Raw genomic sequence first — 17,442 nt, 5'->3', positions numbered from 1 at the left:
TGGCCCTGGTTGGGGTGTGTGTGTGGGTAAGGTGGCCCCAAGGGAGTGAGTGTTGGGAAAGCTGACCCTACCAATCATCTGCCATAGGGTGGCACTGGTGTAGACGTGATGCCCCCATCCTCCCTGCCACTTCAAGTCATCAGGAAAGCTGTCCACAGGGTCAAGAGCTCAAGAGAGCAGACCCTGCACTTTGCCTGTGCAATTGTGCAACGGAGTGGATCTGTTTCTGATAGCAAAAACACAGGTGAGCCAATCCGCCACAGGTTACAGCACTGGGGAGAGTAGGCCTGTCACCTTGACTGGGTAGCACAGTGAAGCAGGTTGTGGAGGCGTGGCTATGGGTGAACTGGCCCTGAGTGCAGGAGAGCAAGAGAGTTGACTCTGCCCCCAGTCAAAGGTGGCCTTGGGTGGCCAGCTGGAGAAGTACTGGAGACCTTGACCTGGTGGTGCAGATAGAGGAGAGCCAGGGGGCTGACAAAATTAGCCACCACCCAGGCCCAGGTTCAGGGCTGTGAATTGGCCTACCCCATATCATTGTGAATGGTTGGGGCACATGAAAAGGTCCCAGTCCTGCTGATCCAAGGCTGCAGGAACTCCATGGCACGGGGCAACAACAGGATAACCAGCAGGAGTCCTGAGGAGGATCCAGTATTGATGGTGTCACAGAAGCCAGGAATCTTGAACCAGAACCAGTGACTCTTTGCAAGTGAAGATGTGTGGACAGAGGGATACACTGTGGGACGTGTGTGTGTGTGTGTGTGTGTGTGTGTGTGTGTTTTATTTTGGGGGAAATGAGGAGACAAGTGATGAGAGGGACTGGGGTGTATGATGTGAAACTTACAAAGAATAAATAAAAATATAAAAAATATCTCAGTGAAGTAAGAGGCTAGGATCATAGGAAATGCTTGGAATCCTCGCATTTAAGAGGCTGAGGCAGGAGGATGGACAGTTAAAGTTGGCCTGTGTGAGATAGCAAGACTAAAGAAAACATAGAGAAGGAAGACCTGAGTACCAAAAGGCCAATGAAGCAGCCAAGACACAGACTTCAACGTGACAAAGGTAACTAGGCATGGTTAGAGTGCAAAACCAGAAGACAGTCAAAAGAGAGTGCCCTGATCAACAGTCATCCAGTATAGTTGGGTTCTGCAATCCACTCTTCCTAAGTACACGGGCTTGCTTCAAATGGTCATGCTAATTTTTACGATATAAAAAACAGCATTTATATTTCATCCAAATATCAAGGAAAGAAATCTCAATTTGATCTCATACCTCTTGGATGTATTTTAAAAGAAGAATTTAGAAAACCATTTCCTGCACAGCAGAAAGAGAAAACCGACCTACTCGAAATGTGAAGGGCTTTCCTTGGTTCTGCAGCTCCCGTTCCCGCTGGTGGGCTAAGACTCTCTGGAGAAGCACCTGAGCCAGCTCCTTCTTCCTGGTGTGAGTCGATTCCACGAGAGTTATGGCCTCTGCTAGGCAAGCTCTCTGCCCTTGAACTAAACCCATATAAAGTCTATCCACAAATCTTTGTTCTTTATCAGAAAGTCCTTCTGTGTGGTCCTTCAAGGTTGCCCGGATACATAATGTTCTCCTGAAGCCGTCAGACAGTAGCACCCTCTTACTACAATGGTGTCCAAAAGAGTTCGGCAGAGCATCTGGGGGGTGCGGTGTAGGAAGACTTGAATGAAGGAGCTGTGGGGAAGGCACTCTCGAGAGGCGGGTTAGTAAACGCCGGTAAGGAGAAAGCAGCAGCGTGGGAATAGTCATTTTGTCTGTAACTGGATCCTTTCTGACTTAGTGTGATTTATGAATGGCCTAGAAGGAAGGAAATATTTTTGAGATCAACAGACAATTAAAACACTGAAGTAGTAAAACTGAGAGACCACAGCATCACTGCACACTTTTTCCTGCATTCTAAGACATGAATAATCAGGGTTCATGATAATATACATGATGACTAATTTCGGTTGTCAGCGTGACTCTGTCTGGAAACAACTAGAACCCGAGCTGCTGAGCACTACTGGGAGAGATTTCCTAATCAGTTTATCTGAAGAGGAAGACCCACCCTAAACCTGGGCCGCACTTTCTGGTGGCAGCCCACACAGACACGGAAAAAGAAAACTTTGTGTTTTGCCTGCTTGCCCTCATTCCCACTGACAAGTTCATCTACCCTGCTACTGTGCTAGAGTGGTCAATATTAGAGCCAACTTCAGGGTTTGAATGTAGACTGAAGACCAGCAGCTCTCCAGGAATCCTCGGGGACTCCAACTGGAAGACTGAGAAAACCAGAAACCAGCATCCCTCCATGGTCTCAGCTTCACTTCAGGCTACTGGCTTTAGGTCCTGCCCTGACTGCCCTTGATGGACTCTCTGACTCGTAATTGTAATAAAGCTTTCCCTCCTGAGCTCCATGTGGTGCTTTATCTCAGCAACAGAAACCTAACTCAGACACTAAACTGTAGAGAGGACTTCCTTAGCCACAGCGAGCACTAAGAACACGAAACTACTTCATTGTAAGACAGAATTTACATCAAAACTGCCCTGTAAACAAAACCAACACAAGGTCTTTTTAAAAAGTGTTTGCTACATATGCCTAACAACCAGAATTCCATTCCTAGGACCCACAACAGAAAGAACTGACTTCCAATAGTTATCCTACCTGTGGGATGCTCATGAGTGTGTGTGTGTACACACGCATAATAAGAATAAATAGCAAATGTAAAAAATAATATACAAAACCTCATTAGAGTAGATATTTCCTGCCATGTTTTTTCTTGCATTCATCTTAAGGATTTCTTCAGGTCAACATACCCGATTCTGAGGCATGCACAAAAGACTCTTTCAGAAGCTTCCCTCTGCCCCTGGTCTCTTATTCATTCTCTGCATAAGAAGTGTGATTAGCAGTGCAGCACTTGAGGGGCAGGTTTAGGTACATGCATGCACTCAGAGAGGAGCCCTGAATACTCTGACATAAGCACACAATCAACAACAATAAGCCTTAATGTGAAGTAAATCGCGTAGGCCGGGGAGTGACCAGACCAGTGTATCAGAGATGGTCAGAAGCACCCGTGTTTATTCAGACGCCTCTTCCCAGCCCCACAGCAGCCTCTGTGGGTAAGTACACTCAGGTCTGAACTACCACAGAACTGGTAGAGAGCCCTTTCAGACTTACTCACACAAATTCCCACTGTATTAAATATGATAAGTCAGAATGGGACAAAAGTTACCAGCCATAGCCCCTCACTTTTGGTGTCATGACTCTGGGCAAGTTACTTAAGCGTTCTGTGCTGCAATGTTCTCTGGAGGAGTAAAAAGAACAAGTAAAGCAGGGTGCTTGTGAGGATTAGATAACTTGATTCCTAGGAAGCCCGTGGTAGCCAGCATTAGATTTATCAGCTTGTCAGACACTGATGCTCGGTCCCACACCCGACTTTTAGGGTGAGCTGGCATTTACAGGTATACAGAGCCTGCCCAGCTAAATATTGGTTTCCCTATACTTTGTGGAACACTAAGTTACTTTATTGCTCCAAGACACTTTCTCTAAATGATTTCAGTTAGTAATAACATTCTATTAGGAGTAAAGAAATAGGTTAGCTTTTCACTTGTAGACTTAGACCTGCTCTGATCTTCCAATCCTTTTTCTGTTTTGAAGAAGGTTGTGACGCCTGTCCTTGGTTGTCTACTTGACTACAGCTGCTGCAACCCCATTCCTGCACTGGTGTTAGAGCCTACCTCTACCGAGTCCAGTGTGGACTCAAGACCAGCTGAGACATCCAGCCTCATGGACTGTTGGATTACCTGAACTCCAGCCTGTAGGCCATTCTAACAAACCATATACATGATTTAGGCACATATAGGCATAGATATACCTACATATATACATATATAAAGACAGAGTCATTCTATTCATTTCATAAGTTCTATTACTCTAAAGAAATCTGACTAATACAAAGATATTATAACTTCTGTTTATATAACATTAACCTTTTCTAAAAGGACAATTATTTTTGAGATAATTACATCATTTCCCTCTTCCCTTTCCTCATTTCAAACTGTTGCATATACTCCTCCTTGCTCTCTTTTAAGTCCGTGGCATCTTTCCATTAATTGTTACATGCATATATGTATACACATATATATTCCTAAATATAACCTGCTCAGTCTATTATGTTATTTGTGTGTATGTTTTGAGGGTGGACCATTTGGTTTTGGATAACTGATTGGTGTCCTCTTCCCTGGGGAAGGCTATTTCTCCCTCTCTCAGCCTTCCTTAATTGTGCAGTTCTTTCCACAGGGTTGAGGCCGTGTGGACTTGGCCGTCCACTTCAGGGTGTCTATTACTGTCCTTGCTCAGCTCATGTTTAGGCAGTCTTGTTGGTGAGACTATGTGTGTAACTTCTGAGTCTTCTAGGAGACAGTCTCACAGAAAATACTGTGATAAAAGGACAATTTTTCAAAGTGTGTAAAAAGTATTAAACATTCATTACTACGCTGCACATACTTAAAACAACAAGAAGGTAGGAGCCAGAACAATGACTCTGTGCTTAAGGGCACATAAGCTCGTACAGAGGACCCAAGCTTCATTCCTAGCACCCATGCCAGGCACTCACTACTACTCGACTTCCAGCTACCGGGCTTCTGATGCCCTCTTCTGCTCTCTATGGGCACCTGCACTCACTTACACATACACACACAATATGGAATTAAAAAATCAAAAATATTTTAGGGGTTAGAGAGGTGGCTCGGCAGTTAAGAGCACTGGCTGCTCTTCCAGATGACCTGGACTGCACCCACATGGCAGACCACAAGTGTCTGAACCCCTGTTCCAGGTTCAGACACCCTCTTCTAACCTCTGAGAGCCCTGCATACAAGTACACAGGCATTCATGCCAGCAAAACACCCATGCTAATAAAATATTTTTGTTTGTATATTTTTGGGGCAGGGGTTCTCTGTGCAGCCCTGGCTACCCTGAAACTCACACTGTAGACAAGGTTGGTCTCACTCAGAGACCCATCTGCCTCTGCCTTTCAAAAGTGCTGGGATTAAATGTGGGCACCAGCACACCAGACTCATAAGATATTTTTTTAAATAAATCTTTTGAATAAATAAGGGGAATCTGTCTTCTAAGGCTTCTTTCAGTATACCTGTAAGTACAATCTTATCAACACTACTACCAGTACAACCAGATGAAGAATTCACTGGTAAGAACCATGCATTTAAAAAAAAAAAATTGGGTATTTTCTTTACATTTCAAATGTTATTCCCTTTCCCGATTTCTCCTCTGGAGTCCTCCTATCCCTTCCCCCCACCCCCTACCTCTATGAGAGTGTGCCCCCACCCACTCCCTCCCATCTCCCCACCCTGGCTTTCCCCTACATGGGGGAATTGAGCCTTCATAGGGCCAAGGGCCTATACTCTCACTGATGCCCGATAAGGCCATCCTCTGCTACATATTGGATGGAGCCATGAATCCCTCCATGTGTACTCTTTGGTTGGTGGTTTAGTCTCTGGGGGCTCTGGTTGGTTGATATTTCTTCCTATGAGGTTGAAAACCCCTTCAGCTCCTTCAGTCCTTTCTCTAACCTGCCTCTGTATTTGTCAGTCTCTGGCAGATTCTCTCAGGAGATGGCTATATCAGGCTCCTGTCGGCATATACTTTTTAGCATCCACAATATTGTCTGGGTTTGGTGACAGTATATGGGATGGATCCCTGGGTAGGGCTATCTGTGGATGACCTTTCCTTGAGTCTAAGAATCTGTTTTTATTAAGCCACTCTTTCCTGAGAACATGTTGTCCCCAGGTCATCGGAATAACATGGATGGTGACAGAAATAGTGCCAGGTGTTTCCACTGCTCCAGCCTAACCCTGACCTGGTCCTTTTGGCTCCTGTGTGGACTCACTTGGTCCCCAACTGCTGACGATTTTAAGAAGTTGTAGAACCTTTAAGACGACAGTGGCTTGCTGTGGGAGAAGCTTTGACAGTTGGCTCTCTTTGCTTCTGGCCCCAAGCTCTGACCTTTTGCATGTCTGAGTGACATGAGGAGCCCACCATCTGTTCCAGTCACTGTGTCTTCCTCACCATAACGTGCTGAAACCACCTGGGACAATGAGGCAAAATAAGGCTTTCCTCCCCTACGCCAATTGTTTCAGGCATTCGGTTAGTGACGAGAACAGTGACAGATACACAGCCATCAGCTTTGATCTTCTACTTAGTTCCTCAAGCAGTTCTAACAAATTATTGTAATGTTGGAAGTAATTGCTAAATTCCAACAAAAAGACTGCTCTTCCAAGTAGGGTCACATTTCCAGGTTTAGGGGTTTGGGATGTAGACATATCCTGTGGAGATTCCTATTCAATCCACTGCAGCTTCCTAAAACGCTTCGTTTTCTTCAGTGGCGTAGCCTTAGTACGTCAAGAGCTCACAGAATAAGACGCTCTGTATCCGAACAAAACAGCAAACAGCCCAAAGCACAAAGTGCTAAGGGAAAAGTCAACATCACAGGAGCAACTCTCACTGAGGAATTCAAGTCCCTGGGGTGACAATGCCAGGACTAAGTCTGAAAGAATAAAAAACACTAAAGGATGGGGCAGGTTTTCCAGGCTGAGGTCTTAAATGTGTAAATTCAGTGTAGGTACTTGGTCTAGTTCTTGCCATATTAGATTGGGAAAGCCAGTGAAGGCAGGAGACTTGAATATACAGAACTAGTGACAAGAGATGAGGTTTAAACCAGGACAAAAACCAAGGCCCAAACTACCCTTTTGTCTACTGTCATGGGCAAATGACAGAGACTCTTACAGAGGTGGTACAATCTGAGCAGCAGCAGCAGGAGCAGGAGCAGCAGCAGGAACAGCAGTAATAGCAGTCTTAGCAGCAGCAGTATATAGCAGTCTTAGCAGCAGCAGTATACAGCAGTCTTAGCAGCAGCAGTATACAGCAGTCTTGCAGCAGCAGTATACAGCAGTCTTAGCAGCAGCAGTATACAGCAGTCTTAGCAGCAACAGTAATAGCAGTCTTAGCAGCAGCAGTATACAGCAGTCTTAGCAGCAGCAGTATACAGCAGTCTTAGCAGCAGCAGTATACAGCAGTCTTAGCAGCAGCAGTATACAGCAGTCTTAGCAGCAGCAGTATACAGCAGTATATACACGCAGAAGCACCGTGAGAACTGAGGAGTGGTGAGAGACTCTAGCAGCAGAGCTCAGAGTAAGAAACCTGAGACAGGGTCCCTAGCAAGGAAACAAAGTGGAGAACACAGACTTGGGTATGGCATTAAGGGATGGAAAACAGAACCAGATTAAAGAGCTTCCTGCCCATCAGACTCCACAAAGCTGACACATCTGGTATGCTGTAGTTACTTAAAAATAATCAACCACAGAGAAAAGATATAGCTGATCTGAACTTACTTCTCCACTTTTCTAGCACTTTAGAGTTTATAAACCATCTTCGAACACTTTCTATTATTCTCCAGTTCCATGAAGACAGTAGAATGGCAGTTGTTGGTCTCATTTAACCAAAGGAGAAATCAATTCATTTAGTGTCTGTAGTCACAGAGGCAGGACTAAAATCCAAGACTTTTGGCTCTGACACTACTTCTTAACAAAGTATGTTACTTCAAAAGAGCTGTCGTGTGGCTAAAAGAGAAATAGAGATTTGTAACTGCCTATCTTCCAAAGTGTGTGAGAATATTAAGGTGAAATGGAGAGGCCAGTGAGCAAAGGAAAACACCTTCACACCACAGAACGATCTCATTATCAAATGTAGTCCTACCATCCTAAGAAAAGATACTGCCACATGCTGTCTAAAAGCAAATTACAACTATTTAAAATATGTCATTTTGTATTAAGAGATCTTACCATGGTTACCAAACAAACCCAAAGTAACATTGAGGGGAGAGAAGAACCCAAACCAAGTAGATTATGAAGCATTCATCCAATAAATGTTTGAGCATTTGCTATGTGCCATGCACCGGTCCAGCTCGGAGAATATGACAGTAACAACAAAGTGTTGCTGCCATGGTAAAGTTTCTGGTCTTAGGAGAAAACCAACATACTGTCAGTCAGTCAGTCAGTCAGTCAGTCAGTCAGTCAGTCAGTCACTGTGGCTGGATCTGGATGAGCCACAAGGAAAGTACAGTTAAAGACAGGATGAACACGGACTTTACAGACAGATGAGTATACTAAATGCATGAGATGAGAAGCCAGGACAAAGAACTTATCATGCTTATCTATCTATCTATCTATCTATCTATCTATCTATCTATCTATCTATCTATCTACCTACCTACCTACCTACCTATCTATCTATCTATCTATCTATCTATCTATCTATCTATCTATCTATCTATCCTATGTATATGAGTGCTTTGTTTTCATGCACACCAGAAGAGGGAATCAGATTCCATGACAGATGGTTGTGAGCCACCACACGGGTATGTGAAATTGAATGCAGGACCTCTGGAAGAGCAGCCAGTGTTCTTAACTGCTGAGCCACCTCTCCATCCAGCACATTACTGTTTGTTTTTTGGTTTTTGGTTTTTTGTTTTTTTAGGATTTCTGGCTACTTCATGTAAAATTCCAAAGTAGATATCAGGGAGTGAGATGTAGAACGAGATAAGAAAACAGTGAGGGAACCATTGTAACTGTCTAGGAGATGATGGGTGGACCAAGTACAGGTGATGCTCAGACAAACTCCATTTGAATTCTGAAGGAGCTGTTTTCATACAAGATGGGGGACACAAGATATTAAGGCTCAGGTAAAGGTCTACCTTGAGCTACAGAAAGCTGAAGACTGGGAGGTGAGGTTTGAGGTATGACCAGAAGACAGACAGACAGGTAGACAGACAGATAGATAGATACAATAGATAAAATAACTTCAATTTTTATTTTTTTATTTTGTATGTTGGGGACATGTTTGTGTGCATGGGTATGGCCAGGCATATATATGTCATGTGTGTGGAGGCTGGGGGTTGTCAGATATTGTCCTTGATTGCTCTCCACCTTTAGACTGAGGTAAGTTCTCTAATTTGAACTTTGTTCACCAATTTGGCTAGTCAGCAAACTCACTTGGCGATCCCTCTATCAGCCTTAGAGTGCTGAGAATGCATGTCTGTCACCATGCCTGACAGGTGTTTATGTGGGAACTGAGGATCTGAACTCTAGTCCTCACATTGGATGACAAATGCTTTATCTACTAAGCCACATTCCACCCCAGATGTAATTTTGAAGGCCCATGGATACCCACCTGGGCGGGTGGTTGCACTTCCGTCTCAGGCTGTGCTGAAAGCAGAGCTGAGGCAGAATTTGGACATCACCAATGTTTAGATGTTGTTTAAACCCATGAGATACAAGTGTGTTTTAAAGCTCATAAGAGATACAACAGGGTGAGAGCATTTTTCACAATAAAACTTCATGTACTTAGGATTACCATGGCGCTCCTAAGCTGGTTTTGGCAGACCATATTGTTAAAAAGCAGCCCAGTGTTTTAGTGTATAATAATGGTATCTCTGACGGAGTTCACGTGTCTGACTTCCCCAACTCTCACAACATATTCTATTCCTTTTCAAAGGGGAACTGAACTGTGCTAATAGAACTGGTGGTGCTAGTGAATAGAAAGATTCATCTACTGAGTCTGAGCTGACTCCGGAGTATCAGCGGGCCCTTTAAAATGAGGAGCAGGCAGGAAAAGAACACCTAGACCCCAGGAGGCCCAGTCCACTGTTGCCTCTGAGGCTGGAGTAAATGGACTCAGTAAGTCTGTGAAGGCTGACTGACTGGAGAGGCTGAGAAAACCAAAAGCAGGATTCACTGAAGAGGGCAGAATAATGACCACCGAAACCTTGATTTTAGCCACGTCAACGTGTGTCAGGCATGACCATCCAAACTCTAAGACAACAAATGAGCTGGGCCAGCCAGATAGGTCAGCAGATAAGGCGTTTAGCAGGCAAGCCTCGTCACCTGCCTTTGGTTCCCAGAACCTAAGGAACAGTGGATGGAGAGAGCCATCTCCACTAATTTGCTCTCTGACCTCCACATACCTAATTTGGCATGTGTGCCCTCCCCAACAAATCAGTTAATTATTAATAATATAAATGTGTTGTCTTATGGAACTAAGTGTATGATAATTTGCTATACACTAACACCACCAATGGAAAACTAATACAGTTGCTATAGCAACCACTAAATCTTTTTCCACTAAATCTTTTTTAAAGATTAGAATTTAGATATTTTTTAAAATGAGAAATGTCTAATAACCATTCATGATTTAATTATCTTTGCCAGAACCTATGACCCTTCATTCCTCATTTAGATCTCTTCCTAACCCAGGAATCAACTTGATGAGTCTTTTACTATTTATTGTAACCTTCAGTGTTACATTCAATATGTGTGCATGTCAACTTCCAAATTAGACATAATATTAGCATATCTTCCAAAAAAGAAATTAGTAAAAAGAGTTACATGCAAGGTGAAAAAGGTGGCCAATGTTTTAGCTATGATTTTTATCAAAATCATACAGATTGGACGTGCAACCACACCCTGAAAGGTGTGTTACCCAATGGGCCACTACCAGAACTTTTTGACTGGCAAACAGCACCCCTCTGAGACACATTCCTTCAGACCCTCCCAGGCAGTTACCATGCTCCTCAGCCATTCTCGTCAGCGCTCCCACAACTTTCTGTTCACACCTGTGACATAGTATTTGTGGCTTTGTCTTGGAATCTATTAACCAGATCACATCACTCTTGTCAGCTGACGGTCCTCCCACAGAAAGGATGTATGAAGTCTTTACCTCCTCAGGCTCTAGAGCAGGGCCTGGCCCATGGCCAACTTTCAGAACTGTTCGTTAGACTCATTAATAGAACTCAGCCTATGGGAAAGAGCTTGACTGACAATAAAACCTGTGCGAGCAGAGAACTTTACAAAACACACTTTGCTCTTTCAAGTGCCCGCTGTCCATCGAGACATCTCCGACATCTAACCAACTTCCAGAGAAGAAATATATAAAAAGGGAAGGAACCAAACCCACAACAAGAACTCTTCCAGATGAAAGTATGTCTATTCACAAAACAAGCAAATCTCTAAACAAAATGGTTTAAAAACTGCCTAATAAAAATAGTATAGCTTCCCTTAACATAAAGAGAGAAGTTCCCTAAAAGAATTTTAAGATAGTATTTTTCTTCACTGAGAGCGTCATGCATGCCATGGCCTACAACAGTAATAGCAGTCTCTCTCAGGAAAACCTGTGCTAATATCTGACCAGGTTAAGTTTGTTCTGCAGGCAGTTCTTTCACACCCATATAGGTCCTAAAAGTCCTTTAAGTGATACACAAGAACTAAGAGAATAAAGGTATCGTTTTTACCTTCCCCCAATAAACTAACAGGATTATCCAGATTCTACTGACACCTTCCAGACTGTCTGAGGGCTGACCCCCTCACCCTGCCCTCACGCACCCCATCTCTTGGGACTACATGAACGGCAGCCATCAACAGCTCTGCTTCACTTCATGTGCACTGTATACGAGGTTCTTCACTTCATGTGTAGTATGTATGAGGTTCTGGGTACTTTCCTAACTAATCCATGCAATAACCCTACAACAAAGGAACCCTGTTGTACAGTGAGGAAGCTCAGCACTATGGATTGCCCAGGCCTCACTAGTGGTGGGATTTTTTAAACACAGAAGTGTGTGCTGAGATCTCACAGAAAGTTAAACAGCCGTCACTGCTTATTTTTTATTTATTTATTTTTTTACTTTTGTCAAATTTAGAAAGTCAGCAGGATTTCCCAATGAGTTAGGTACAGAAGAGACTAAATTTTAAACATTTTAAAATGTTCACTTCACAGAAAAGTCACACCCAATAAATCCACATAACCCCATTATTTAACCAAACAGATTTTAAAGAGGACACTACATTGCTTAAAAGTGAACATAACTTGGCCTAATGAACGACTTCCTTTATCTTTATATACATGTCACAGGCAGGACAGAAAAATAAGGTTGTAATTTTATTAACACTCTAGCAGACTCTATCCATTACACTGGCTAAATGGTCTAAGTCGGAAGAAGGGCCTCTCACCTGCTCGTGTGACTAAGCACCTTTGCCTGAAGGACAGACACCAAAGAATGTAGCCATTAATCATACCAAACTGTTCAGTTAATTGTCATGATTTTTGACAGCAAGGCTTCATCTTACAATCTGTAAACTAAGCACTATTAAAACATAGAATTCTATAGCATTTACAACATTCAGTTGCTTACTACAAAGTACTGTCACACTTAACAAACCAGGATGCCAGGGTTTTAATATACAACGAAAAGTCCTAAGTAGACATAAATACTGAAATAGGCTAAGTCATCACTTCTTGCTATGGCTTGGAACTTAAAAGTACTAAAGGTCCAAGGCTTGGTGCTAAGCCCTTGGTACTATTAGAGGCAGCAGAGACTTAAGGAAATGTGTCCTCACAAAAGCTGTGCCATGGGGGTACCCTAAAAGGGATATTGGAATCCTAGCCCTTCTTAGCTCCACTCCTGGCTCCCTGAGGCAGGTAGCTCCTCTGCCACCCACCCCACCATAACACTGTGCCACCATAACCACTGTGCCACCATAACCACTGTGCCACCATAACCACTGTGCCACCATAACCACTGTGCCACCATAACCACTGTGCCACCATAACCACTGTGCCACTATAGGGCCCATAGGGACAGTTGGTCATGAATCAAAGTCTCCAAACTGAACCAAAATAAACCTTTGCTTTGTTTCAGGAACAAAACTTAATCATACTTCCCCTGAGAGAGTTTACACAAATAATAAAATTTTAAGTTCACATCTATTTCCTCAAAGTTGATTTGTTTATTCTTTCTTCTCAACCCTTCACTTCTCTCTCACGTAGTGGGTTTCAAGCTCTGTATGCCATAAGACATATATTTACAATACACATGCATACACTCATGTAACACGAATGATATTGATATCGTGTAGCCCTTTTACAGATAACACTCTCCAGCACTATCTCCTCTGGTTTCCTAGTGCAGCCAGTCTACCACAGCCACCTCTCTCACATGCTCTATTCATCCTCCATACTGTCAGACATCTCATGCTCATACACTCTCCTTCAAACATTCAAAGCTCACCTTGTCTTACCTAAAAAGATGCAAATGTCTTATTCTATGAATGTCCATTAATTCAATAAATACTCATGCAGAAGCTACTATATGCAGGGCGCTGAAGTTTACAATCCAGGCAAGCAGTCATAATATCGTACATCAATATCTCACACTCCTCTGTGAATTCTCGCTATCCCCTCCTCAACCTTTCCTTTGCTGCTGTCGGCATTTTGGTATATATGCAGATCCAGAGATGGCTAACAATTTTCTAGAGTGGTTGTCACCATATTCTATGTGGGATGTACTCTTTCTCACCATCTCCCAGAATCCTCTTCAGCTTTCAAGAATCAGCCCAAGTGTGTCCTCTACAGAGTCAATGGTTGCTTTCTTCATAGTTTGGTTACTCCTGCCTCTCTGACAGCCCTCATAAAGATGTAGAGGGCTAACTTTTAACATGGCAGTCTTCTGTAGACCATGGTTGCTCTGTATCCATAGCTCACCGTTCACAGAATCAAAGAATATAGCAATAATTTTACATTAGTCCATAACTCCATTACTGACAGCTAATTGACATTTTGAAAACAGAATACTTTTAAATATATATTTTTCTTTTAAAAGTCTGATACATACCCATTTTTCTGCATTAGGAGTTTGCTCAACAGCAGGGTCTGACTTGGGACATTTGTCTTGGAACTAATCAAGTGAATATTCTTAATTTCAGTAATTACCATGACAAGAAGAGGCATTTCGAACTCAATACAGTAGACCAGTGTCTATGATGTAGCACAATTCCCCGCGTGTAACTGACTTTGATTTGGGAGCTAAGCTGTCAGAAGCCACTGATGTGCTTATCATCATCACCCCTGCTGGAAGCTTCTCCTCACCCTTTCAAATGGTTTTAAATGGTTTTGCAGAGTAGTTAAGCCAGTCACTGATAAGTGAGAGAAACACACAACACATTCACTGCCTGGGGAGGGCTTCTCTGAGGTTACCTTTCACTATTTTCAGAAGAGTCACATGTCCAAATTTCTACTGTGAGGTCAATTTGTGCTGGGAGCCTTTCACCGTTAAATGTTATTCATTGCTCTGTTCTGGTCAAAATGTGCAGTGCTAGTGAGACTTGCACAAGGAACTGAGCTATCTTACGTCTCAGGTTCTTCCTGTGCAAATGTAAACAGGCCCACAGGCAAGGGAGACAGTAAGTGTGAATGGCTGTGCACACAGGCAGGACCTGGCGCCAAGCACCGAGGAACACTGCTCTTTTCTCCACCCCTTCTCCAAAGCCCTTGGATGCTCAGCAAGATCCACCTTGGAACTTTTTTGTTCAAATTCCTTCACATCCTATGACAGCAATTCCCCAAACCAGACCAGGAGTACCTGACAAGAGGGAAAATCTCAGGCCCACTCCAAGGGTTCTGAATCAGAGACTGTGGGAGTGGAGCACAACTGCTTGTGTCCTAAGCCTTCTGTGTGACCCTGATGCCCTAGGAAAAAAGTCTGATAGTCTGTGTCTGCTGCACAACCTTCTCACACTCTCCTCTCAGACTCCTAGGAGTCTCTGTTTTCCAAACCTGCTGCTTTCCCAACTTCCAGATTTGACCCACAGGCCACATCTTCCCTCTTCTACAACATTTTTCTTCTGCTTAAATTCCCCTCTTAAACCCTCTCCTGATGATCCTGGCTTTGGAGAATCTTTTCTTCACCAAATTATTCTGAATACAAACTTAGGTGATAAATCTGCACAGACCACTAACAAATTGTACCTGGCACACAGAGGGTGCATGTTAACTCAACTGAACACCTATCACATTAAAACCAATGGGAGGATCACATAAAAATACAGATACTTGTTCCATATTGCAGAAAAATCAGATCTCTGTAAAAGACCAGTGGCAATGAAGATTTTAGAGCAATGTTCAACACCTTTCTTACATACAGGAAGAAGTTTGCTTTTCCCACATGACACCAACCTGCTAGAGCAGATTTCAGCCATTCACTTGCTCTATCCATTCCAAATATATTCTTATGACACCCTCAAATTTTGTAAGCACCATTTATGTTCCTCATGATTACATAACTTTCCATGTTTATAGTCTCTCCTAATAGGAAACAAAGCCTTAAAAGAACCAGCCTAGTAAAAATACTATTTCCCTGAATATATTTACTTTGTCAAAGAACACTCTAGACATTGTAGATGACCTCCAAACGTTTTGTTTCTCCTGGAAATTGGTTTTCTACCCAGTTTAGCCACTTTTTATAGTCTCTTTGTTCTCCAAAATATATACATAGGAGCTCTTATGGCGGCAGTAAGAAACCCTTTTCTTAGGCTATCTTTCATTTTTTTCAAATGAGAAACATATCTGCAGTTGGCATGTCTTCTGTGGAACGCTACAGGCCCTGTCGAGACGGTGTTTGGAACCCTGACAACCCTTTGTGACTCCTAGTCTGAACCCTATTTTGTATCCTGCTTTGAATCCTCTGCAAATGGGTATTCCTTCCACTCTGAGGTGTCTGCTGCTCCCTTCCATAGGCGGAGCTCCTTAACATGGAACAGCCTTTGGCCCCGTCTCCTTCCCTGCTGCCCGAGAGGAGCTCACAACTCAGCCCACAGATCCTGACAGCAGTGTCTGCGACGCCTTTCTTATGTAAGGAAAAAGCACGCAGTCCCTTCCAGTTCTTCCTGCAGGCCCGACCACATCCACCCCGCCCCTAATTCAGCCACATCCTCCTCGGCTGCCCCCCGCGAGCCTCCAGGGGGCGCCCCCGACAGCGGGGCTGACCCCGGGCGGAGGACGGACCGGCCCCGACTCCTGGCCTCCGCGCGCACCGGGCCCCACACTCACCCTCGCGAGGCCGCGCAGCAAAGCACCGCCCCTTCCGCCCGCTCCTCCCGCCCTGCCCGCCCCTTCCGCCTCCGGCAGCACGCAGGCGTAACGTGACGCCCCCGCGCAGGCGCAGGCGCTGAAGGAAGGCCTGTCTCGCGGCGGGCGCATGCGCGGGTGGCGGGGGTCTGTTTGGGCGGGAAGTGGGTGGTGGAGGCCGCTGTGGGCTCGGCTTTTGCTCTCTGGAATGCGTCCTGGCTTAGGCTGTCTCGGCCCTGCCGACCCAGCGGCCGCGGTGCCATGCCCTCTCTTTCCGCGCGTGGAAGCTTGAGATGGGTCACTGATGACGACCTAGACAAACTTTGCAAAGCACGTTGCCACCTGTTGGAATAACCGCTCCACCCACAGCCGAAATACAAGTCTGAACAATGGCGGGTTTGAGTGGCTCAAGGGCCCACAATTCTTCACTTTAAAACTGATGCACTCATAAGAATATTTCGTAACATGCCCCACATTCAGAGACCTCTGCTCACCACCTCAGCAATGCCCAGGGAGGTTCGTCTGGCGTGGGCAGGCTCTCCCTTGAAAGGATCTGACCTAGTTCTACTTTGCACTGGGGCGAAATGGTAAATTATTATTATTATCATTATTATTATTTATTACTATTATCTTGGAGCTCCTGTCCTGGGGGGAGGAGGGTACAAAGACACAGACACAGACACACGGGACTGGAACCCGCCTTGAGGCTGTGAGAGCTCCACCTATGTTCAGCCTCCTCTCGAAGTGATTAGTCTGAATCTCATTAAGAGCCATGCAGAAAAATTCAAAATTGGCTTTATTTGGTTTTCATAATTGTTAGTATTGGAAAAAATAGCATGGATCTATTTAAGGCAGCCGGGCAGTCTTAGGTAGCAGTAAAGATTTTCAAATTTTAACACAAGAACACATCGACTTAAATTTCTCAGGAATGATCTTTTAGAAGGAACATTTTGTTCTTAGTCATGTATAATCAAGTAGGTCTGAAGTCACGAGACCTACAAATTTCAGGCAATCCAGAAGGAAAGTATGTGGAGACAGAAAAAGTAGGATATTATATTTTGAAAGGTAGTTTAAACAGCAGCTGCAAGTGCTTTTTGTTAACTCTTCCACTTTAAGTTTGAAAACTTTAAAAACAAAGTTGTTGGGGCCAGAGCTACGGTTCTTATTAACATAAGAACATATTGGCTGTTTTTTAAGGAGCCAGATTGGGCTCCCAGGACCCACAAGGTAGTTCACAACTGTCTTTAACTCCAGTTCCAAAAAATCATTCCAGTCCTCTGGCCTCTGAGAACACCAGGCACACATTCATACTTGCAGACACATGAAAATATTTTTGAAAGTTACAAATCAGTGTAACTTTCTGGCAATTATTTAACTAAACATTCACAGATAAGAAACACAAAATCCATGATATAGTAGTTTTCTTATAATCTGACCTTAGCAAATGCTGCACCATGTCTAAGAACTCTGCAAAGTCTTTA

At 43.8% G+C, this 17,442-nt stretch overlaps 1 protein-coding gene across 4 annotated transcripts in view; it reads right to left on the bottom strand.

The window, feature by feature from the left end:
- The window catches only part of Mmaa (metabolism of cobalamin associated A), a 29,356-nt gene extending 13,371 nt beyond the window's left edge, over window positions 1-15,985 (bottom strand). The window contains exons 1-2 of one of the 4 annotated variants that reach the window (XM_032887661.1): window positions 15,944-15,985; window positions 1,338-1,815 (exon numbers count right to left, since the gene is read on the bottom strand). In XM_032887661.1, coding sequence (XP_032743552.1) covers window positions 1,338-1,767 — 430 coding nt within the window. In that variant the 5' untranslated portion in view covers window positions 1,768-1,815; window positions 15,944-15,985. Of the gene's footprint in view, window positions 1-1,337; window positions 1,816-5,870; window positions 6,352-13,730; window positions 15,809-15,943 lie in introns of those variants that run through there. The other 3 variants (XM_032887663.1, XM_032887662.1, XM_032887664.1) reach the window with 3 other exon arrangements.
- Window positions 15,986-17,442: the final 1,457 nt, after the last annotated feature.

Source organism: Rattus rattus, chromosome 17 (genome assembly GCF_011064425.1).
Source record: "Rattus rattus isolate New Zealand chromosome 17, Rrattus_CSIRO_v1, whole genome shotgun sequence".
Classification (NCBI taxonomy): domain Eukaryota; kingdom Metazoa; phylum Chordata; class Mammalia; order Rodentia; family Muridae; genus Rattus; species Rattus rattus.
Note: the sequence above shows the minus strand (reverse complement) of the source record. Positions and strands in the feature narration are given on the sequence as shown.